Genomic DNA, 26,208 nt, shown 5'->3' with positions numbered 1-26,208 from the left:
TTTCTAGAATCTACATAAGGATGTTGAAAATGAAGTTTATTCCACCTTCCTCTCTAATGAACAATTTCTTTTAATACTAGCAACATACTACAAATAATGCTTTTATTTTCCTTGTAGGAGGTCTTGAAATACGCAATTAGAATAAACAAGCAACGACAAAGGAGTAGTGCTACAGTTCACTATGTTGACGCATGGCGGCAAGTTATAGAGGTGATGTTCATTACGGCACCATTAGATGTGTTGCCATATGAAACAAGACAAGATGTTTTATTGGACGCTGTGCAGCTCCTTCTGTGGAAGGTATAATGAAAACTGTCTAATTTGCTTAAATTCAGTGAAGACAATTATCAGTAGTTCTAATTTTATTCTGTAATTGGTTTGTGAATACTATTAGTTCCTTATGCCTAAGAAAAGTGTAAAATATAGTGTGTAGTAGTAGTAGTAGTAGTAGTAGTAGTAGTAGTAGTGGGCATTGGTTTGCTGTGCTTATTGGATTCACACACAGTATTATATTGAATTGCTTTTTACTGAGAGTGAGTTCCAAGAGTAGAAGCTTGTTTGCCATTTATTGGTGTCCACATAAAAGGTTAAAATGTTTTCGTTGTGTTGTAGCCATGAGGCTGTGCTACTTTCTAGCAAGCAGAATTAGTTTGTAGCAGAATCTACTAAAAACATTACAGATTAGCAATATTGTGAAAAGGATTGTTGCTACCCACTATATAGCAGAGGTGCTGGGTCACAGATATGCATAACAAAAAGACAGTCAGAAAATGGGCTTTCGTCCAACGAGGTCTTCATCAGAGATAGAACACACACACACACACACACACACACACACACAGATGACTGCAGTCCCTAGCTGCTGAGGCTACAGCACAGGTGTGGCCTCAGTAGGCAGACTCTGTGTGTGTGTGTGTGTGTGTGTGTGTGTGTGTGTGTGTGTGTGCGCGCGTGTGTGTGTTTTCTATCTGAAGGCCTTGCTGGACGAAAGCTCATTTTCTGACAGTCATTTTGTTATGCGTATCTGCGACTCGGCACCTCTGCTATATGGTGAGTAGCAACTATCCCCATCATAATATTGTTACATTCCATCCTGGATTTTGCATTTTTAAACATTACAAATTAGTGAATGGTTAGTATCTTGTAACCTGTTTGATGTACTGAAATTGGACTAAAGTCGGTAGCATATTCCAGCTAGTCCTAGTTAGCTTATTTGTTCCATTCATTCACACCAAGGAAAGGTCTTTACAAAATGGTTTGTGCAGCTGTATAACAAAGGTTTCATTTTTTGAGTTTTTGTTCACAGTATCTCATTTGAATATGGAAACACAGCTGTCTGAAAAAACTCTACTGTATGTATGATCTCACTCAGGCGTCCATTAATGCACATGGGAACACTATATTGAAAAGTTTATTAGTAACTATCTAATAGTGTGTTATTGTTTGTTCCAATGCAGTGTCCTTGGTAGGGAATGTGGGAGGTGGCTGCCAATTACATTAATTATACTGCTTGGGCAACCATTGATTTAAATAATTAAATGAATATTAGAAGAGCATTCTTCAATGCCAAATGAAAAAATTGCTTACTTTGATATAAATGTTTTATGAAAAAGTAGAAGGAAATAGCTGGTAGGGTTTATACTCCAATAAGTGCTTTACTCCATTGACTTTGTACAAAATTCACATATTTTTGGCCTTTGACAGGACAATGGTCTAACATGTAGGCACATTTAAGAGAAATTTGGTGGCTTACACCACTATATGCTCTGTTAGTTGTTGTTGTTGTTGTTGTTGTTGTTGTGGTGGTGGTGGTGGTGGTGGTGGTGGTGGTCTTCAGTCCAGAGACTCGTTTGATGATGCTCTCCATGCTGCTCTATCCTGTGCAAGCTGCTTCATCTTCGAATAACTACTGCAACCTACATCCTTCTGAATCTATTTAGTGTATTCAGGCCTTGGTCTCCCTCTGATTTTTATCCTCCACGTTTCCCTCCAGTACTAAATTAGTGATCCCTTGATGCCTCAGATTGTGTCCTACCAACCGTTCCCTTCTTCTATCAAGTTGTGCCATAAATTCCTCTTCTCCTCAATTCTGTTCAGTACCTCCTCATTAGTTACATGATCTATACATCTAATCTTTAGCTTTCTTCTGTAGCACCACATTTCAAAAGCTTCTATTCTTTTCTAGTCTAAACTGTTTATTGTCATGTTTCACTTCCGTACATGGCTACACTCTACAAATACTTTCAGAAAAGACTTCCTGACACTTAAATTTATTCTCAATGTTAACAAATTTCTCTTCTTCACAAACGCTTTTCATGCCATTGCCAGTCTACATTTTATATCCTCTCTATTTCCATCATCATCAGTTACTTTGCTCCCCAAATAACAGAACTCATTTACTACTCTAAGTGTGTCATTTCCTAATCAAATTCTCTCAGCATCACCTGATTTAATGCGACTATGTGCCATTATCCTCGTTTCGTTTTTGTTGATGTTTTTCTTATATCCTCTTTTCAAGACACCATCCATTCCATTCAACTGCTCTTCTAGGTCCTTTGCTGTCTCTGACAGAATTACAATGTCATTGGCAAACATCAAAAATTTTTATTTCTTCTCCATGGATTTTAATTCCTGCTTTCAATTTTTCTTTTGTTTCCTTCACTGCTTGCTCAATATACAGATTGAATAACATCAGGGATAGGCTACAACCCTGTCGCACTCCCTTCCCAACCACTGCTTCCGTTCATGCCCCTCGACCCTTATAAATGCCGTCTGGTTTCTGTTCAAATTGTAAATAGCCTTTCGCTCCCTGTATTTGACCCCTGCCACCTTCAGAATTTGAGAGTGTTCCAGTCGAAATTGTCAAAAGCTTTCTCAACGTCTACAAATGCTAAAAACATATGTTTGCGTATCCTTAATACAGGGTTATTACAAATGATTGAAGCGATTTCACAGCTCTACAATAACTTTCTTATTTGAGATATTTTCACAATGCTTTGCACACACATACAAAAACTCAAAAAGTTTTTTTAGGCATTCACAAATGTTCGATATGTGCCTCTTTAGACATCAAGCTGATAATCAAGTTCCTCCCACACTCGGCGCAGCATGTCCCCATCAGTGAGTTCGAAAGCATCGTTGATGCGAGCTCGCAGTTCTGGCACGTTTCTTGGTAGAGGAGGTTTAAACACTGAATCTTTCACATAACCTCACAGAAAGAAATCGCATGGGGTTAAGTCGGGAGAGCGTGGAGGCCATGACATGAATTGCTGATCATGATCTCCACCACGACCGATCCATCGGTTTTCCAATCTCCTGTTTAAGAAATGCCGAACATCATGATGGAAATGCGGTGGAGCACCATCCTGTTGAAAGATGAAGTCGGCGCTGTCGGTCTCCAGTTGTGGCATGAGCCAATTTTCCAGCATGTCCAGATACATGTGTCCTGTAACGTTTTTTTCGCCGAAGAAAAAGGGGCCGTAAACTTTAAACATGTTAACTTTTGGTGAATTGCGAATTTGCTGCACGAATGCGTGAGGATTCTCTACCGGCCAGATTCGCGCATTGTGTCTGTTCACTTCATCATTAAGAAAAAATGTTGCTTCATCACTGAAAACAAGTTTCGCACTGAACGCATCCTCTTCCATGAGCTGTTGCAACCGCGCCGAAAATTCAAAGCGTTTGACTTTGTCATCGGGTGTCAGGGCTTGTAGCAATTGTAAACGGTAAGGCTTCTGCTTTAGCCTTTTCCGTAAGATTTTCCAAACCGTCGGCTGTGGTACGTTTAGCTCCCTGCTTGCTTTATTCGTCGACTTCCGCGGGCTACGCGTGAAACTTGCCCGCATGCGTTCAACCGTTTCTTCGCTCACTGCAGGCCGACCCGTTGATTTCCCCTTGCAGAGGCATCCAGAAGCTTTAAACTGCACATACCATCGCCGAATGGAGTTAGCAGTTCATGGATCTTTGTTGAACTTCGTCCTGAAGTATCGTTGCACTGTTATGACTGACTGATGAGAGTGCATTTCAAGCACGACATACACTTTCTCGGCTCATGTCGCCATTTTGTCTCACTGCGCTCTTGAGCGCTCTGGCGGCAGAAACCTGAAGTGTGGCTTCAGCCGAACAAAACTTTGAGTTTTTCTACGTATCCGTAGTGTGTCGCGACCATATGTCAATGAATGGAGCTACAGTGAATTTATGAAATCGCTTCAATCATTTGTAATAGCCCTGTATATCTTCTAAGATAAGTCGTAGGATCAGTATTGCCTCGTGTGTTGCAACATTTTTCGGAATCCAAAATGACTTAGCCTGAGGTTGGCTTCTACCAGTTTTTCCATTCGTCTGTAAAAAATTAGTATTAGTATTTGGCAACCATGATTTATTAAACTGATAGTTCAGTAATTTTCACACCTGTCAACACCTGCTTTCTTTGGGACTGGAATAATTATATTCTTCTTGAAGTCTGAGGGTATTTCACCTATCTCATACATCTTGCTCACCAGATGGAAGAGTTTTGTCACGGCTGGCTCTCCCAAGGCTATTAGTAGTTCTAATGAAATGTTGTCTACTCCTGGGGCCTTGTTTTGACTTAGGTCTTTCAAGTGCTCTGTCAGATCCTTCACACAGTATCATATCTCCCATTTCAGCTTCATCTACATCCTCTTGCCCTCAAGTACATCATTCTTGTGTAGACCCACTATATACTCCTTCCACCTTTCTGCTTTCCCTTCTTTACTTAGGATGGGTTTTCCGTCAGCTCTTGATATTCATACAGGTGGTTCTCTTTTCTCCAAAGGCCTCTCTAATTTTCCAGTAGGCAGTATCTATGTTACCCCCTAGGGATACATGCTTCTATAAACTTACATTTGTCCTCTAGCCATCCCAGCTTAGCCATTTTGCAATTTCTGTCAGTCTCATTTTTGAGACGTTTTCATTCCTTTTCACCTGCTTTATTTACTGCATTTTTTTATTTTCTTCTTTCATCAATTAAAATCAATATCTCTTCTGTTACCCAACGATTTCTACTAGCCCTCATCTTTTTACCAACTTTATGCTCTGCTGCCTTCAGTAATTCATCTGTCAATGCTACCCCTTCTTCTTTTACTGCATTTCTTTCCCCTGCTCTTGCCAGTCATTCCCTAATGTTAGATGTATTAGATGTAGGCACTTTTTAAATTGTAATTATTGTGTTCTACTGATTAGAAAACTGTTTATAGTAAGCTTTAAAACAGATGTTTCCTCCATAAATGTATTGATGTTGGAGGCACTCCACTATGTAAACCCCCCCGCCCCCTGCCTGTGTTGATCAAATATAATGAAATGAGATATCATTTGAATAATGTTGAGTCTCACAGCGCGCGCGCGTGTGTGTGTGTGTGTGTGTGTGTGTGTGTGTGTGTTTTACTAGAAATAGACAAAGAGCTTAAAAGCTAGTGTGATCGCTGCCTCTTTTGTGTGTATCTGTGCTCCACACATTGGCGCACTGTGGGTGAGTGGGTTGCTTTTCCTTATTTTCCATCCAGGAGCATCCTTTATTGCTATTGGAATTTTCCTTATTTCTGGCATAGGAATGTTCAGAGGATAGCAAATCTGTGTGGAGGTACTTCAGGGTGTATACGACCCGGGACAACCGGGAGATCCAGGAAAAACCCGGGAATTTTTTCATCCGGGAGAAAACTGGGAGAATTCCGGGAATTTTTCAGTGTTTTAGTTTTCGGTTAAATTTTTGTCGTTTTTACTGGTAAGAACCGATACTCTAACAAAGGGTATTACTATATCCCACTACTGCAGAATAATACTTCAACAATAAAACATAAAAGAGAGAAAAAAACGAAAATAACTTAAATTGCAAAGGAAATGCGCCATATATAACGACGACACACAGTGCTCATGCAAACGTCTGCCAGCTACACTAGTAAGGGCCAGTTGTACAGTCCCCGGCTAGCAGCCGCTTCAGTTCTATTCTGGAAGTAACGCGGAAACCGTGTGACGAACACGTAATAACGCCTAACCGGGAAACAGTCGCGGGATAACTAAACCTCTGATTCTGGCAGGGTTAGTGAAGTTTATCGGCGAACAAATTTTGACAAAAGCAGGAATAGCTACAGAATTGGTGATGACAAGATTGTTAGAACGAGGAAGAAGAAAAACCGGGGACATCACACGAATTATGGAAGAATAAGACGATTCCAAATTTATATAAAAATTTCGTAATACTACTTTTCCATCTCATGCTTGAGAAACTGGTGCGTATGAATGAAATGTGAAACTATTGCCTAACATGAAGCTTTTTGCTTGTAGTAGGCCTAATAGGCATTTGGTATTGGTACTTCGTGAATTATATTCTGCCGTGTTATAAAAATGGCCATTTGTGCCAAAACAGTCTCGTTTATTTGGTGTGTGTTACAAAATTGCTGCAATATTAGAAAGGCTTATTTTGTTTTATCTAGCAGACAGTGACAAAATAGACATAATCAGATCGAGAAACCACACCAGTCTCAGGTATTATTTGTGTTAACAGCTTTTTCAGTATTAGATAACAACATTTCGATTTCTCATGTAGCAAAAGTTTGACGAAATTTGATGTAATAGATTCTTTCGCAGAAAGGAAAGCACGCCATGTAAAGCTGTAGCAAGATTAGAGACGAAAGGAGCTAAGGATTGAAGATATGTGTCCTTTCTTTACAGTGACGTGCAGTAGAAGAATGCTTTATGAAGAGGCGTGGCACTGCACTTTGGCACACTTAAGACCAAATAATATGTCTTACATTTCCTCTAACACACATGTTTTATGTTTCAGACTTTTCAGAAAGATGTGCGCTACAACATGAACATACTTTTGAAAATTCGATTTTTTTTTTAGTATTGACCCAGTTCGCAAATATCGTAGATCCGGGGCTGATGTGCAGAGCAGTCTGAGTTATAGTGGGTAGTCTCCACGTGACTCGTGTTTACATTTAGTGATTTCGCTGTTTCCCCTTCGTTTATTCTCACGTCAAATGAAAACAAAATGGATATCTGTGGCCGGAAACTATGAAGCGAGTTAAATACATTCACATAATTACGGAAGGCCAAACTATCATTAGTTTCAGATTTTATTTTATTTCCACCTTTCTGACAGCCAAGCATTAATCGCCTTGTGGAACAATGAAGTTATTTTTGTCTGTTTGCTAAAGAAATTTGACTTTTATTGCCATTTTCCGCAGAGGCAGTCAGTGTATTTGAAACGAAATGTTTAATTTCACATTAATGGCTAGTTTCAACTGTTCACTGCATTCCAAGTGTCCGTTTTCGTCTCCTAGCACATATGCCATTATGCCATAATAATGAACCAAACATGATATAATACAGTACTGGTGCTCCAAGAAAATTTACATCCTGTATCCACACTGAAAAGCCTAATATCAGGTCGAGGTCTACTTCATTGGGAATCTGGACACATGAATGTGCACTTTAAGTATGCACTTTAAATGCGCACATTTTAGTATGGTTAACGAAATTCCGATGCTCTTGTAGTATCCTCTGATGTCTTACTTCTTTTGAGTATCCTTTGATGTCTTATTTCATTTAGGACATAACGTATGATCTTTCAATGTCTTACACATATGTACATACGGGCTTCCTACGTCATGATAGCTGCATAAGCGCGGTGTCGCCTGTTATCTGCGCTCTCTGGCAACTGCTGGAACGAACTTATTTCTAACAGGTTGCGGGAAAATATTGCGAATGGTGGTTTGAAAATATCCTTTTACGTAAGTTGAACTATGTGCGAGTATGTACCATGAATTTCTAAAAATCACAGAGCGTTTGACTCTCATTTAAAAATCAACTCCTTGATGTCGAGCCATTCAGAAGAATTTTGAACCCTGAAGAACAGACATTTATGTCATTACTTAGTAATTTTACTGGCACATTTGTGAGATATATCTTAAAAGTGTAACACATGCTAAAAAGATTAACATTATATGCGAAAGCTTAGCTTCTCTTGCTGCTTTATAACTTTAGGGACCAATATTATATGTGAAAGCTTTTCTTTTCTTGTAGCAACACTATGTATATTAATTTAAGCTATTAACTTTCCCTGTTTGTGTGTTTGTGCTACTTAACAGTGATGTTGCTGTTGGCTGACTATATCACGTCTCCTATGCTCTGAATATCCGCTGTCATCTGCTGGCGAGATCAAGTGACATGAGCTATAACTGGCTTACAAAAGCGCATCGCAACCTCTATTTCAATCGTTCTCAAAGTAACATGAGGTGTTTGGTGGAATTCCAATGTATACTTTTGTAATACGAAAATACACAGCGTACATGTTGCTGCACATCAAAAACATTGCCAAAACGTGTCTTTTTCTCTGAGTTTCGTTTTCTAAAGTGCCGCAAAATTCTACACCCGTATGTGAAACCATAACCATTCAAAGGATTGATAAGGAAAAGTATACTGTCACTTAAAATGGAAAAAGCGTGTTTTAACCCGGGAGAAATTGTATTTTTAACTGGGAAATCCGGGAATTTTTTTTCCTTCTCCGCATATACACCCTGTACGTAGAATGTATTTGGTCACCAAAACATTTGTATTCATAAAACTAATACTTCATTATAAGTTAAGTTTGTGCTTTGTAATTATTTTGTTGCTATTAATGAGAGAGGGGCATGTAGGAAGTTCACAGGGTGGAGGTAAGTTATTTGAAACATTTTGAGAATGGTAAGAGATATTGGAAAGCAATATTTAAGTAGAATTGAAGAAAACTAAACCTGCCTCAACTAATGCAGTTTTCTGATGCATTCTATATAAATTTTTCCCTTGGTGAATTTCAGTTGCAGTTTAAATCTATCTCTGTTACTGGTTCTTTAAACCATCTGTTTAACATGTTCCAAGAAGCCACAGGAGATGTGCGGGTACTTATCATTGTTCAAGTACTGTGTAATGCAAAGCTATACATTCTCTGAAATTTGATAATTTAAAATCCTCTCAGCATATACCGATTCTGTAAATCCCTTCTCCCTCTTCCTGGCTCTTTTTCTTTTTATCCACCACATCCAACACAGCCTCTCATCCCAGTCCACCTGCCAAAATATAGTCCCGTCCACATGGTAGGTGTGTGTGTGTGTGTGTGTGTGTGTGTGTGTGTGTGTGTGTGTGTGTGTGTGTGTGTTTATATGTCCCAAGGTGGTACTTATTCTTATGCCAAAAGTAAATGTTTTAGGAGGCTTTTTCACATTTTAAGTTTGCTTTGGTATGCACATCCAAGAACGTAGACCTTTCTACCCTGTTCATTATTTTTTGTTGGTGCACTACACTAACAGGTGGTGTGATATTTTATTATGTTAGTTCATTTAATCAGTTGTAGTACACTGCTCCTGGAAACTAATGATACGCACTTGGTCGTATGAGCTGCTTTCTTACATTTAGGGATGAGAGTCTCCACTAGTCCATATGTGTATGAAGTAGGTAATATGTAGGCAAACAAATTTGTATTTTGGAGAGGCTTAATCTTACATTTCATCTTTGGCATCTGAATTTTCCACAGGTTACTTCTTCTCAACCAACAGCAAAACTAGCAAACCTTAGCTCAGGGACTTTGATGTTACTGCTAGTCAATCTTCGCAGTTGTTACAAAATGCAGAAGAAAGAGGACCATACAGCAGCAAAACAAAATGAACTGTCAATGACTTTGCAGACCAAATCTGCTGTGCTAGACCTAATTCTTACAAATATCATAGAATGGATTCTCAGAGCAGGTAAACTTGACTGTAAAAATAAGGCTAAGTTAGATTTTATTTTTATATAATGGAAGGAAACATTCCACGTGGGAAAAATTATATATAAAAACAAAGATGAGGTGACTTACCGAACAAAAGCGCTGGCAGGTCGATAGACACACAAACAAACACAAACATACACACAAAATTCAAGCTTTCGCAACAAACTGTTGCCTCATCAGGAAAGAGGGAAGGAGAGGGGAAGACGAAAGGAAGTGGGTTTTAAAGGAGAGGGTAAGGAGTCATTCCAATCCCGGGAGCGGAAAGACTTACCTTAGGGGGAAAAAAGGACAGGTATACACTCGCACACACGCACATATCCATCCACACATACAGGATTTTATTTTATTATAAAAGTTTGATAAAGAATAATTAACTGATTATTCGGCGTTTTCTGGTTATTTATGCATCTCAGTCTTATTTTAGCTAAGGAAAGAAACACAAACCAACTTAGGTTATTTACGTCAAGGGGGGGGGGGGGGGGGGGTTGAGTGCCTCGTGGATGACTCACTGGACTGGCTTTGCAACATGGACTTGTTATGTTGGTACAGTTGAAAGTGAGGGGAATCTACAACCGTTAATTTTTCAGAGGGCATGAAACTCTTCTATGTGCTTAATTGATGACGGTATCCTTTTGGGTAAAATATTCTGGAGGTAAAATAGTCCCCATTTAGATCTTCGGGGCAAGGAATACCCAGGAGAATATCATATCAATGAAAATTACGTTGTACAGATTGGAGTGTAGAATGATAGCTCCTTTAATTGGGTAGGTGGGTTTCAAAAGTGAAATGGATTGGTCAAAATTAGGTATAGTGGGAATTATTGAAGTGCAGTGGCAGGAAGACAAGGACATCCGTCAGGTGAGTAAAGGCTAGTAAACCAAGTAGGGGCAGAGATGAGTAAGTCTAATAACAGATAAGAAATTACCTACTATGAATAAAATAGTGAATGAATTACTGTAGCCAAGATAGACACAAAGCCAACACCCACATAACAGTAAATGTTTGTATGCCAACTAGCTCTGCAGATGATTAACAGATTTAAAGAATATATGACAAGATAAAAGAAATTATTCACTTAGTTAAGGGAGGGGAACATTTAATTGTGATGGGGGACTGGAATTCAATAACTGAGAAAGGAAGAGAATGAAAAATAGTTGGAGAGTATTTGGGGGGGGGGGGGGGGATGAAGAGGGAGCTGCCTAGTAGAATTTTTTGCAGAGCATAATTTAATCATCACTAAAACTTGGTCTAAGAAGGTTGTATACATGGAAAAGACCTTGAGACACTGGAAGATTGATTCTATAATGGCAAGACAGGAATTTCAGAACCACATTTTAAGCTGAGAGACATTTCGGGGGCAGATGTGGACTCTGGCCATGAAGTACGTTTTTGATAGGTTTGTGTGCATGCTGTATAATAGTGGTTTCCAAATCTGCCCACTTCGAAATTTAAATTATTGCATGAGTAATCAGAATCTGCGAAACTTGTTAAATGCAGTGAATGGATGAGAGAATGTGTGACTGCTGTGTTACAAATTCTCAGAAAAGTCGTAGGAAGGGACGAGGAAGAAACACTACATTTTGTATGTTAATAGTGTGGCACATTGTGGGACAGGAAAGTTAAAGGGGGGAGGCATTGTCATGAGTGATAAAATAACTGGTTATAGGATTCAGAAAAGACCCTTTTTTAGGGTAGGGAGGACAGAAAGAAACTAAAAACCTTCAGTTTGAGAAAGAAACAAAAAAACATAGTTCTAGCTTATTACTTCAGCATAAACAGCTCTTGGTTAAGAATTTTCAACAATCAGCAGAAATTTCAACTCTACCCAATTTTAACTCAGTCAGTGTTAAATGTCGGCTATATTCATTGCATCAAAATATTCGAGGACTAAGAAATAAAATTAGTGAATTTATTATCTGTATAGATAAATTCGAGTCCTCAAACCCAGCTGACATAATCTGTCTCTCTGAACATCATGTGACTACTTGTATAGAACTTAGCATATGGAAGCAAGTGCAACAGAAGTAGAATTTCGTAAACAACCCTTAGCACCTGCAGGTAACTTTAATTTGTTCATAAACCACCTTGAAGCTGTACTGGCCCATTTAACAACCAAAAACTAAGAAATAGTGGTTGCTGGTGACTTCAGTGTAGATATCCTTAAAGACTCTCCCAGTAAGAATGTATTTGAGTTAGTAACACTATCATCCACCTTAATTCCCACTGTAAAGTTCCCCACTAGGGTAGCCAATTGCTCAGAAACAGCCATTGATAATATCTTTGTAGAAAAGTTCAATGAACAAAACTATATTACGAAATCAGTAGTCAATGGCCTGTCAGACCATGACATGCAGTTCCTTCTGTTAAATGTTAATACTGAACAGGCTATAAAATCTGTTAAATCTGAACTCAAGAGGGTAATAAATTAGCCAAAAATTGATTATTTTAGGACACACCTCAGAGACATTCACTGGCGTGAAGTTTACAGTGCTCATGACGTGAATGAAAAATATAACACTTTTGTTAATAAAGTGTTTACCTTATTTGAACACTGTTTCTCCCAAAACTAACCAAAGTTAGAGCAATATATCTAAAAACAAAGATAATGTAACTTACCAAACGAAAGTGTTGGTATGTTGATAGAGACACTAACAAACACAAACACACACACACAATTCAAGCTTTCGCAACTCACGGTTGCTTCATCAGGAAAGAGGGAAGGAGAGGGAAAGACGAAAGGATATGGGTTTTACGGGATTGGAATGACTCCTTACCCTCTCCCTTAAAACTCGAAACCCATATCCTTTCGTCTTTCCCTCTTTCGTGATGAAGCAACCGTGGGCTGCGAAAGCTTGAATTTTGTGTGTGTGTTTGTGTTTGTTAGTGTCTCTATCAACATACCAACGCTTTCGTTTGGTAAATTACATCATCTTTGTTTTTAGATATATTTTTCCCATGTGGAATGTTTCCCTCAAGGTTAGAGCAAAGTCTACAAAGAAGCCATGGATTACTCAAGGAATAGGGGTATCTTTTAAAACAAAAAGAAAACTGTATCTGTCAATCCGAAACAGTTCTGATGTTGATGCTATAGCACATTACAAGAAATATTGCAAAATATTGAAGACTGTAATACGGACATCAGAGCAAATATATTACGAGGAAAAGATAGTCATATCAGATAACAAAATAAAGACAATATGGAATATAGTGAAGGAGAAGACTGGTAGAACCAGATATGAAGAGGGGCAAATGGCATTAAGAGTAAATGATACATTGGTTACAGAACTTTTTAACAAACATTTTATATCTGTTACTGAAAAGATGGGGTTGTCAGGTTCTGTAGACGCTGCCATGGGATACCTCAGACCAGACATTTCAAGTAACTTCCATAATATGAATTTGACCCCCTCTATCCTAGCAGAAGTAATGTCCACCATAAAAGCTTTAAAATCAAAAACATCTAGTGGGTATGATGAAGTATCAACAAAGTTAGTTACACAATGTGATTCTGAGTTAAGTAACATATTAAGCTATCTGTGTAACCAGTCGTTTATCAGTGGAATATTTCCTGGATGGTTGAAATATGCTGAAGTTAAGCCACTGTTAAGACAGGAGATAAAGAAATAGCATTAAATTTATGTCCAATTTCACTTTTGCCAGCATTCTCAAAAATTTTAGAAAAAGTAATGTACTATCTGCTTAATAACCATCTTATCTCAAATAACATACTGTCAAAGTCGCAGTTCGGATTTCTAAAGGGTTCTGATATTGAGAAGGCTATCTACACTGACAGTGAAAATGTACTTAATTCATTAGACTGTGTAAATCACACCACAGAACTGCTGAAGCTGCTATTTGCAATGCGAATTCTCTCAGGCATAGGGGATATAAAAATGAAAAAGCTAGCATACTATGCTTACTTTCACTCCATAATGTATTAAGGGATTATTTTTTGGGGTAATTCATCAAGCCTAGCTAAAGTTTTCCCGGCACAAAAACTTGCAGTAAGAGTTATATGTTGTGTGAACTCTACAATATCCTGCAGAGGCCTGTTTAGGAAACTAGGGATACAAACTACTCCTTCCCAATATATTTATTCCTTAGTGAAATTTGTCATTAAAAGTGTATCACTTTTTCCAACCAATGGCTCAATTCATGGACTCAGTACTAGAAATAAGAATAATCTTCACAAGGATTTAAAGTCACTTACTCTTGTACAAAAAGGTGTGCATTATTAAGGAAAATACATTTTTAATAACTTGCCAGCAGCCATAAAAAGCTTAACAACCAATGAAATTCAGTTTGAGAGAAGCCTAAAGGATTTATTGGTGGCCAGCTCCTTCTACTCCATTGATGAATTTCTCAGTAGAATTTTCTATTATATGTTTATTACCTTATAAATAGAAAAACATTTTTTGTTATTTTAAATTCAGTGCATTAATGTGATAGTAAATGAGTGTTGTAAAATGATCCTTTCATAAAGTGTTCATTAAAAATAAATAAATAATAAAAAAAAAGACGATCATTCCACTTGGGACCTGTGGAAGGTGCCTTAGCTTATTTGTTTTAGGTGGAAATGTTTGTCATGTATTTCTGTTTTTCTGACCTTGTCACTATGTATCAATTGGAATGAAAGTAAATCTAATCTAAATTACTGTTGATCTGAGACAGTATTACAAGTCCAATGATATTATATTTTAAAGAGAAAGCAATACACACCTTTTTCATTTGAGAGCCGGGTCCTATTTAGCAGTATGTTTCAAGTCTATCTGCTTTTTCTGGACATAACCTCATTGTAGGATTCTGAGATAGGGTGGTGGTGGTGGTGGTGGTGGTGGTGACTAATTTGTGTGTGGGCTGTGATTACTTGATATTATTTAGCTCACCTTGTCATTTCTTCCTGACTGTGGATACTGGAAAGATCGTACTGCTTCTTCCAATTCTACAGTAGATGCTGATTATATAGCACTTAAATTTGCACTTTCGTAAATAAATAATACACTTCTCCAATAAACTATAAATATTTGACTCTGTCTCAACATAGATGTCAAGTTGGTAGATTGATGTACAACAACAGAATGGACACACATTTTAAATGAATTATTCATTTTAGGCATGTTTCCTTGTCTTGGCCCACAGCCAATGAGCTTTTCTCACCTGGGATGACGATTAATGGAGTTTGCACAAATGGCCCTACAGGTACTGCAACTGGTGTAGTTAACGCAATCGTCATCCCACTTCAAAGACACGTATCATCTCTCCAGATTACTTGCCATTTGTAAACATACCAAATACTTGTACAGCAGTTGATCTCTTCTAAGCATTAAAATTTTAAGTCGTCATATAGTTCGCGAAGACCATTCATTGGCAAATTAGACACAGAGTTACATATCACTTTTCTGTAGTGATAAGTAACGCATTTTTTGCAATTTAGAGCCTGATCGAATGTAGCAGTCTGTGTCAAAATTCTCTACCTTGACTGCATCCCGTGTCGTTGCAAGATTTCAAGATAATGTGGTGGTGATAATGTGCGGTGCTGATATTTGATGATTCTGTGCTGATATTTGATGATTCTGTGTTGAAAATAATGTCTGCTGTTCCATTACATAACCTGTTCCAGATAATGATAAGTCTCTCATACTGACACAGCTATGTTCGGGGTTCTGATGTTGTCAGATTGCAGTTTGAGTGTGCACAGTTTGAAACATGTGGAATTGATGTATTTAAGGAGTATATTTGTGTACGCATTGTCCTACTCTGTGGCATCTGCGAAACAGTTTGTTTGAGTGATGTGTTACAGTTACAGGCTTATTCACATGAAAGCACAGTCCTCATAATGTTCAAATTTGATATCGTGCACACACACGGTTTTGCTCAGTGACCCATCAATATGCATCTCTTGCACTTGCGAAAACTGCCTTAGTATATCCAGAAATGAAAGCACAGTGCACAGTTCACAGTTTACCCAGTAGGAATCACTGTGTTTGTGCAGTTCATAGTGATACAATGCATGTTGTCCCACTTAATGCAGCCGGGTATGCATATAGAAGCAATATATGAGGTGTGATTTAAAAAAAAAAAAAAATTGTAGAGAATGAATTTTCTTAGCAGAAACTGCTGATGCTGCAACCAAGAAATAAGACTGCAGTGTGGATCATGTATCCAATCACAGTATAATGGCTCTGTACCAGATCAGGAATAATACTTCTCCGATGTGTCAACAATTACAATAACAAACTCTTATAAGGCTCGTTATAAGGAAAACATGGATGCAAACTGTAGTTCCTCTTCAAAAACAAAACTGAAATTAAATGTGAGGGAACATCACTAAGCATAATATCTGAATAAGAAAATGACTCATCTCTTCTTTTATATTCCTGTAGAGAAAAAGAAAGTTATTTTTGATAAAATGAGAATACAATTAGAAAAAGTAGATAATGAAATGGAAACACTATACATGGTGTATGCAGGTCTGCATCCCTCCATTCGTGTCCATGACACTTAGTATGTATTTTGCAGACCAGGTTTAGATTAGATTAGTTTTTTGTTCCATAGATCCGTGCTGAGGAGATCCTCATGGATTTGGAACATGTCAATATGTTTCCAGAATGATATGTTCACTCTGCAGCGGAGTGTGCGCTGATATGAAACTTCTTTCACATCAGCACACACTCTGCTGCAGAGTGAAAATATCATTCTGGAAACATACCCCAGGCTGTGGCTAAGCCATGTCTCCGCAATATCCTTTCTTTCAGGAGTGCTAGTTCTGCATGGTTCGCAGGAGAGCTTTTGTAAAGTTTGGGAGGTAGGAGACGAGATACTGGCAGAAGTAAAGCTGTGAGGACGGGGCATGAGTCGTGCTTGGGTAGCTCAGTCGGTAGAGCACTTGCCCGCGAAAGGCAAAGGTCCCGAGTTCGAGTCTCGGTCCAGCACACAGTTTTAATCTGCCAAGAAGTTTCATGTCAATATGTTTTTTAATTTTTTTTATTATAAGCTGAAATAACAATACTAATAGTATGAATATATACAATACATCATTTGTTTCTATTAAAAAATTTGTCAATGGAGTAGGAGGAGTTGTCCATTAGTAAGACTTTCAGGCTCCTTTTAAACTGACCTTTATTTTAACTTAATTTTTTATGTTTGCTGGCAAATTGTTGAAGATAAGTAGTGGACCCCTTTTTGAACTAGCATATGCTTTTAAGTCCTTGTGCAGATCAGTTTTGTTCCTGGTATTGTATGTATGAACTGAGCTGTTTGTTGGAAAAAGAGATATATTATTTAGGACAAATTTCATTAAGCAGTAAATATACTGAGAGGCAGTAGTTAGTATACCCAGTTCTTTGAAAAGGTTTCTACAGGACGTCTGTGAATTTACTCCACAAATAATACGTATTACACGCTTTTGGACTCTGAAAACTTTTGTTTGACTTGAAGAGTTACCCCAAAATATTATACCATATGACATCATGGAATGAAAGTAGGCAAAGTATGCAAGCTCTTTCATTTTTATGTCACCTATGTCTGCTAACACTCGAATTGCAAATACAGATTTGTTAAGATGTTTCTGCAGTTCTGTGGTGTGCTGCTCCCAATTGAATTTATTATCAAGTTGTAATCCCAGGAGTTTAAGACTCTCAACCTCTTCTATCTGCTCTTCTTCATACTTTATGCATATGCTGGGTGGAAACCTCTTATAGATTCTGATTGCATATAGTGAATGTTTTCGAAGTTTGTCAGTGAGTTGGCTTTAAACCATTTATTAATATCCACGAAAATATCATTAGCAGATCTTTCTAGAACTACACGTGATATACTATTTATTGCAATACTTGTGTCATCTGCAAACAAAACGAACTCTGCTTCTGGCAGTGTAACTGATGAGAGATCATTAATGTACACAAGAAAAAGCAATGGCCCTAAGATGGATCCTTGTGGGACACCACATGTAATTTCTTCCCATTCTGATGATGACTGATGACTTAATTGACTAGTCCCTTGCATTGACACCCTTTGTTTCCTGTTAGCGAGGTATGACTTGAACCATTTTGCAGCTCTGCCCGTGACACCATAGAATTCTAATTTATTTAAAAGGATGTTGTGGGTCACACAATCAAATGCCTTTGACAAACCACAGAAAATACCTGCTGCTTGTAACTTGTTATTTAATGAATTGAGTACATTTTCACTGTAGGTGTAAATTGCCTTCTTGATATCAGAACCCTTCAGAAATCCAAACTGTGTTCTTGATAATATGTTATTTGTGTTCAGATGGTTGAGAAGCTGCCTGTACATTACTTTTTCTAAAATTTTTGAGAATGCTGGCAAAAGTGAAATCGGTCTGTAGTTTGATGGTATCTCTTTATCCCCTTTCTTGAATAGTGGCTTAACATCTACATATTTTAGCCAGTCAAGAAATGTCCCAGTTATAATTGACTGGTTACGCAAGTAACTTAGAATTGTACTAAACTCACAAGAACATGCCTTAATTAACTTTGTTGATATTTCATCGTAACCACTAGAAGGGTTTGTTTTTAAAGATTTTATTATGGAAGTTATTTCTTTTGGTGAAGTGAGTGACATATTCATGTACCTGAAGGTATTTGTAAAGGCTAGTTTCAGATATTCAAGGGCATTATTTACTGATCCTGACAATTCCATTCTATCAGTAATGGATATAAAGTACTTGTTAAATAGATTTGCCACACTATGCCCATCGGTTACTAATGTGTCATCTACCCTTAGTGCTATTTGCTCCTGTTCCTTTCTGGTTCTACCAGTCTCCTCTTTCACTATATCCCATATTATTTTTATTTTGTTCCCTGACATTGCTATCTTCTTCTTGTAGTGCATTTGTTTAGATGTCTGAATTACTTTTTTTAGTATTTTACAGTATTCCTAGTATTTAACTGAATCATCAACATTGGAGCTATTCTTGGTCGACAGATACATTTTCCTTTTTGTCTTACAGGAAATCTTTATTCCTTGTGTAATCCATGGCTTTATTATTGACTTCGGTTTAATTTGAGTAACTTTTAGAGGAAAACAGTTTTCAAACATAGTACTGACATTGTTCATGAATGTGTTATATTTTTCAATCATGTCATGAGCACTATAAACATCTTTCCAGTTCATATCTTTGAGCAGTTTTCTAAAACACTCAATTTTTGGCTGATTGACTACTCTCCTGTACTCAGATTTAGCAGTCTTGATAATCTGCTTAGAATTTACATCTAAAACATGGAGCTGCATGTCATGATCTGAAAGTCCATTTATTACAGGTTTTATGATATGATTTTGTTCCTTTGATTTGTCTATAAAAATGTTATCAATGGCTGTCCTTGAGGATTTAGTGATCCTAGTTGGAAAGTTTACAGTGTGAGTTAGATTGAAAGACAACATTACTAATTGCAGTGAATGTTTACTGGAAGATTGCATTAGAAAACCTGTATTAAAGTCACCAGCAATCAAAATTTATTTGTTTCTTCCTGTTAAATAACCCAAAAGAGCTTCTAGATGGTTTATGAATAGATTATAATCTCCTGCTCTGTGCCCTCCACCCTAGTGCTTTCAGGGTGGAGGTTTAAATGTGTTGCAGAGTGGCTGGCTTTTCCTTTTCATCCTCATGGTCAGCCAGCCATGGCAACCTGCTTTCTTGTTTTAACCTCTTCTACCTGTTTCTTGCATCTTTGTGGTTTTCTTGTCCCCTTTTGTCCAGTTAACTGTTTGTTGCCCTTCAGTCGCTGTTGTGGTTTTTCCTTTCATTCTGTTTTGTGTTGTAAGTCTCATTGTCGTATTCTCTCCCTTGTGGCATTGTTTCCTTCAGAACGAGGGATCGATGACCTCGTAGTCTGAATCACGAATGGCACCTGGGGAGATAGATTGTTGGTAAACCTTGGGTTTTCCCTTTGTGATCACTTTGTGAGATGTACATGAAAGGAAGTAATGTGTTGCTTGACTTTCCGGAACATACCCTCTTGAAATTTCAGTAGTAAACACAGACAGTGATGCACAACACCTCTCTTGTAGTGAGTGTAGTAGTTTTTTGAGCATTGTCGTAACACTGTTCCAACGACTAAATTGTCTGACTACCAAGCACACCACTCGTCTCTCTCTCTCTCTCTCTCTCTCTCTCTCTCTCTCTCACACACACACACACACACACACACACACACACACACACTGCCCCCTCTATTTGTCCAACCAGGTAAGGGTCCCAGAGTGATGAGCAATAATCAAGAATTTGTCACATTTGTTTGTAAGTCAGTTCTTTCACTGTAGAACGAAATTTCCATAAGATTCTTTGTATTAATCTCAGCCTGGTATCTGCTTTACATACCCTGGTGTGATCCCTGGTTTAGTTCGGGAGATTGATACTCACTGGGATGTTTTCCTCTGAGAATTCCACAGCTGGTACAGCTTCAGGAAGCATGTGCCACGCAGAGATGCGATGCACATATCATGGTAAACAGCATTGCAGTTGCAGACACCAGTTCGCTTCTGCACATTCACGTGTCCCCGTGATGCTGCGCCACTATTCCTGCACTGATAGGTACTGAGATCAGCATTTGGCCCCTCAGAGAGCATTTCCGTTCCGGGCTCCAGTGTACGCTACAGATCTGATGCCTGCTGCTTCCACTGCCCACCAGATAGTGCTGTTACCCTTGTTGCGTTCTCGAGCCTCTGGATGCCTGTCAGGTTCTCACGAGAGCCGCACACCTCTGGACCTGCTTCTCGAGTGCTGTTGAGCCGCCACCTCGTGAGAGTGTGTCGCTGCTTACCCTGGGCGCCTCCCTGCTTATTGCCATCGTGATATTTGTGGATTTAATCGTAGTGAACACTTTTCAGGTATTATCAAGGACTAACATTTCAGTTATAATTGTGTTGTGTGGACATTTGTCATCAGAAACTGTAATGAGCTTAGTTCTTAATTAATAAACAAACAGTTGTTATTGTAAGGTGTGTATTCCAGTTGCTGTCTGTTGCACCACTCAGTAACAGTAGTATCAAGGAGACATGCTCACAATTCATGTTGTTTAAATTCAAAACTCTGAACATAATGTTATGCCTTTACATAAATGTGTCACAAATTAAGCATCGGTAGGATAAATTTACTCCAATTTGTAATAGCATAACGCAAGAAAATTCTTGAATATGGTACGCATACAACAGCACGCTTAGCAGTACGTTCCAAAAATGCAGTGCATAAAAATGGGATTTTCCAGTGCTTGTAACTCGGTTCTGTTGGTGGTAAAAAGGTCAGGTCAAACATTTTGGATAGCCTTTCCAGTACTCAACAGGAGGATCATCGTTGTGTCACTATCCTACAGTGACAGGGTCAAAGTATGAATATTACACACTTCCTCCTACTTAGGCAAATGGAGCAAACTGGTTAGTTCTTTTTATATTTTCTGTGGTCTACCGTGGGCTGAAGAACCCTGGAGATACTAAAAGGTATCAGATAGATTATATAATGGTAAGACAGAGATTTAGGAACCAGGTTTTAAATTGTAAGACATTTCCAGGGGCAGATGTGGACTCTGACCACAATCTATTGGTTATGACCTGTAGATTAAAACTGAAGAAACTGCAAAAAGGTGGGAATTTAAGGAGATGGGACCTGGATAAACTGAAAGAACCAGAGGTTGTACAGAGATTCAGGGAGAGCATAAGGGAGCAATTGACAGGAATGGGGGAAATAAATACAGTAGAAGAAGAATGGGTAGCTTTGAGGGATGAAGTAGTGAAGGCAGCAGAGGATCAAGTAGGTAAAAAGACGAGGGCTAGTAGAAATCCTTGGGTAACAGAAGAAATATTGAATTTAATTGATGAAAGGAGAAAATATAAAAATGCAGTAAGTGAAACAGGCAAAAAGGAATACAAACGTCTCAAAAATGAGATCGCCAGGAAGTGCAAAATGGCTAAGCAGGGATGGCTAGAGGACAAATGTAAGGATGTAGAGGCCTATCTCACTAGGGGTAAGATAGATACCGCCTACAGGAAAATTAAAGAGACCTTTGGAGATCAGAGAACGACTTGTATGAATATCAAGAGCTCAGATGGAAACCCAGTTCTAAGCAAAGAAGGGAAAGCAGAAAGGTGGAAGGAGTATATAGAGGGTCTATACAAGGGCGATGTACTTGAGGACAATATTATGGAAATGGAAGAGGATGTAGATGAAGATGAAATGGGAGATACGATACTGCGTGAAGAGTTTGACAGAGCACTGAAAGACCTGAGTCGAAACAAGGCCCCCGGAGTAGACAATATTCCATTGGAACTACTGACGGCCGTGGGAGAGCCAGTCCTGACAAAACTCTACCATCTGGTGAGCAAGATGTATGAAACAGGCGAAATACCCTCAGACTTCAAGAAGAATATAATAATTCCAATCCCGAAGAAAGCAGGTGTTGACAGATGTGAAAATTACCGAACTATCAGCTTAATAAGTCACAGCTGCAAAATACTAACACGAATTCTTTACAGACGAATGGAAAAACTAGTAGAAGCCAACCTCGGGGAAGATCAGTTTGGATTCCGTAGAAACACTGGAACACGTGAGGCAATACTGACCTTACGACTTATCTTAGAAGAAAGATTAAGGAAAGGCAAACCTACGTTTCTAGCATTTGTAGACTTAGAGAAAGCTTTTGACAATGTTGACTGGAATACTCTCTTTCAAATTCTAAAGGTGGCAGGGGTAAAATACAGGGAGCGAAAGGCTATTTACAATTTGTACAGAAACCAGATGGCAGTTATAAGAGTCGAGGGACATGAAAGGGAAGCAGTGGTTGGGAAGGGAGTAAGACAGGGTTGTAGCCTCTCCCCGATGTTGTTCAATCTGTATATTGAGCAAGCAGTAAAGGAAACAAAAGAAAAATTCGGGGTAGGTATTAAAATTCATGGAGAAGAAATAAAAACTTTGAGGTTCGCCGATGACATTGTAATTCTGTCAGAGACAGCAAAGGACTTGGAAGAGCAGTTGAATGGAATGGACAGTGTCTTGAAAGGAGGATATAAGATGAACATCAACAAAAGCAAAACAAGGATAATGGAATGTAGTCTAATTAAGTCGGGTGATGCTGAGGGAATTAGATTAGGAAATGAGGCACTTAAAGTAGTAAAGGAGTTTTGCTATTTGGGGAGCAAAATAACTGATGATGGTCGAAGTAGAGAGGATATAAAATATAGGCTGGCAATGGCAAGGAAAGCGTTTCTGAAGAAGAGAAATTTGTTAACATCCAGTATTGATTTAAATGTCAGGAAGTCATTTCTGAAAGTATTCGTATGGAGTGTAGCCATGTATGGAAGTGAAACATGGACGATAAATAGTTTGGACAAGAAGAGAATAGAAGCTTTCGAAATGTGGTGCTACAGAAGAATGCTGAAGATTAGATGGGTAGATCACATAACTAATGAGGAAGTATTGAATAGGATTGGGGAGAAGAGAAGTTTGTGGCACAACTTGACCAGAAGAAGGGATCGGTTGGTAGGACATGTTCTGAGGCATCAAGGGATCACCAATTTAGTATTGGAGGGCAGCGTGGAGGGTAAAAATCGTAGAGGGAGACCAAGAGATGAATACACTAAGCAGATTCAGAAGGATGTAGGTTGCAGTAGGTACTGGGAGATGAAAAAGCTTGCACAGGATAGAGTAGCATGGAGAGCTGCATCAAACCAGTCTCAGGACTGAAGACCACAACAACAAACAACCGTGGGCTTGACATGACTTAAAGAGACACCATTAGTTCATAGGCTGCTCCTCAGAAAACCACAGAAAAGGGCATTTTTATCGTATTTTCACTGTCACCAGCAGATCAAAACACAGCTGAGGAATTCAAGATGCTGTGCACAGCAAATGGGTAAACTTTTTATGATATATTTTCACACTCTGAAAGAACTGTGAAAATCTTCATGGTATCCTTATCTTTTTCCCAGATACAGAGGTTCAAAGAAACCCTACACATACATGTAAAATGTGCATGTAAAAGTTAAATAAATTGATTGACGATGAGTATCCCCATGAGAAACCAATGATTTAGTTAAACTGGCAGGTATACCCGTGAACAAACGAATGAATGGATGGCAGATTTGCATACATTTATGGGTGGTTCCTGAGGGGGGAAAAAGTGTTTTTCATTATTTTTTCGCTGTCAACAGCAGACCAAATACCAATCGCAGATTCCAAGACGGCTATGCACAACAAATTGCTGTAATGTTTATGATATATTCCTAAGATTCCAGTCTCAAACCCTTTGAAAATTTTCTGGATATCTTTGTCTGTTTCTGAAATAAAGCGGTTCAAAGTTACTGTACTTGTGCATGTAAAATACACCCACAAAATGCGGTGTGATGTGAAAACGTAGTTTATAAATGCCATAACAGAGAAAAGTATTATGTAAAGTGCCTCCATTATCATCAGAAAGGTTCTGGGAACTTCAGATTGTAGTACTAAAACACGCGCAAAACTTTTATGATCATAAAATCCAGTCTGTAAAATTAGCTGTGTATTGTTTCAATTTCACATACACAGTCTATCAAAATTTTGCTGAGCCATAAAGTTCTTTTCATATGTGTGACATAGGAAAAGAAGGGAAACAGTGGAAAAATGCTTGTATTGGAGCACAAAAAAAGGTGAATATGCTCCTCTTTATTAAGACTCTGACTGGAAAGTAGGGTACCAGCTGCCCCATTCTACCTTCCTCAGTACCTTAATTTGTGTTTTTTCGTGCCGGAGAGGAGGACAAAGCAGCAGCAGGAAAGAGGCGGAGAAGTAATAAGTACTGGAAGACAGTAGATAGTGGGTGTGGCATAGAAAAAGTGAAGGGGACAATGGCATTGTGTGTGAGAGAGAGGGACAAAGTGGCAGTGGAACATAGTAGACAGAGGGAGAGCAGTGCTAGGAATAGAGTGAAGGAGACAGTGCCAGTGGGAGAGGAATAAAGAGAAGGAGAAAATGGAAGTGGGTGAGAACCAGTGATAATGAGAGAGAGAAGTGTATAACAATGACAACGAGGAAGAGAGAGATAGTGACAATGAGAAGAGACAGCGGCAATGGGAAGGAATGAATGAGGCGGGTAGCAGTGAGTGAGAAGAAAAGGGAGACAAGTGACAATGAGAGGAGAGAGTAGTTGTAGGACAGAACAAACATGACTATAGGTGTGAGACAGGAGATAGTGACAGTTGGAGAACCACAAAGAGATAATGACAATGATTTGGCCGAATGAGTGAGCGAGAGTGGGCAATTTGGAATGGATGCGTATGAGAGACTTACAGCGATGAAATAGTGGGTGTGTGCAACTTATAGTTAGGGTGAAGGGGAGAGAGGTGAGTTGAACGTTAAAAAAATGTAAATATGTTTCAATTACCAATATTTTTGCAAAAAATTTTAAGGGTTCTGAGGAAGGCAGAATGAGGCAACTGGTACTGCAGTTTTCAGTCAGTCTTTTAGGAAGGAGCTCTGATAGGAGCAGTTTTCCACTGTTAATATTAATAAATGAAAATCATAATCATTCAAAAAATAAAGTACTTTTTTAAAGTAAAGCTTTTGACAAAAGGCAGCAGGTTGAGTTATTGCTTGGGACAGGTAAAACAGTTCTTTTTCTTGATCAGTTTGGGTTTGTTATTTCCAGATACCCGCCCCCCCAAATGTTGGTGTTATTTTCTAATGCCTCATTTTTTCATTGTGATGTTAGTTTTGTTTCATGACATTGGTTTTCGATGTTATGTCAAAAGTGAAGATGTGTGGATATAATGTTACTGTATCAAAGCAAAATTCAATCTGTATAACAAAATTGCCAGCTGCTGCTCACCTCCAAGAAGCAAAATACGTAATACTGCTCAAAGAAGTGTGAAAGTAAAAGTTACACATTTCCTATTGTACAGTTGGGGAGAGAAGATCCCCAACAGCCCTGTTGAGAGCTTCCGAATGTGAAGCACAAAAGGGCTGCAGGTGAAAACAAATTGTCTGTAGAGATGTGACAACACTGAGACATTGCCATAGAGATGTATATAAAATTGTGTTATGTGGTTGTCAGAGGCAGACGCGTGAAGCGGCCATGCCGAATCCACTTCAACACTCAGAAATCTTCTTTCGCTGACTCTGCTATAGCTTTAGGAACTAATTGTTTATTCCTTGGAGAGGAGAGGTGGATAAGTTGTGTGTGATTGAAAATGAAGGGCAGGCCACTCAGATAGAAAGAAGGATCCTTTATTGTATGATTATATGATAGCGGAACAAACACTGGTAGCAATTACTTCTGTAAAATATCTGGGAGTATGCATGCGGAACGATTTGAAGTGGAATGATCATATAAAATTAATTGTTGGTAAGGCGGGGTACCAGGTTGAGATTCATTGGGAGAGTCCTTAGAAAATGTAGTCCATCAACAAAGGAGGTGGCTTACAAAACACTCGTTCGACCTATACTTCAGTATTGCTCATCA

The 26,208-nt window shown here is 38.5% G+C and overlaps 1 protein-coding gene across 1 annotated transcript in view; it reads left to right on the top strand.

Annotated features, from left to right (window-relative positions):
• LOC124612680 (nuclear pore complex protein Nup205) overlaps positions 1-26,208 on the top strand; it is a 314,008-nt gene that overhangs the window by 229,650 nt on the left and 58,150 nt on the right. The window contains exons 23-24 of the mRNA XM_047141009.1: positions 118-300; positions 9,530-9,740. Of these exons, the coding sequence (XP_046996965.1) occupies positions 118-300; positions 9,530-9,740 (394 nt within the window). The remainder of the gene's footprint in view (positions 1-117; positions 301-9,529; positions 9,741-26,208) is intronic.

Source organism: Schistocerca americana, chromosome 4 (genome assembly GCF_021461395.2).
Source record: "Schistocerca americana isolate TAMUIC-IGC-003095 chromosome 4, iqSchAmer2.1, whole genome shotgun sequence".
NCBI classification, from domain to species: Eukaryota; Metazoa; Arthropoda; class Insecta; order Orthoptera; family Acrididae; genus Schistocerca; species Schistocerca americana.
Note: the sequence above shows the minus strand (reverse complement) of the source record. Positions and strands in the feature narration are given on the sequence as shown.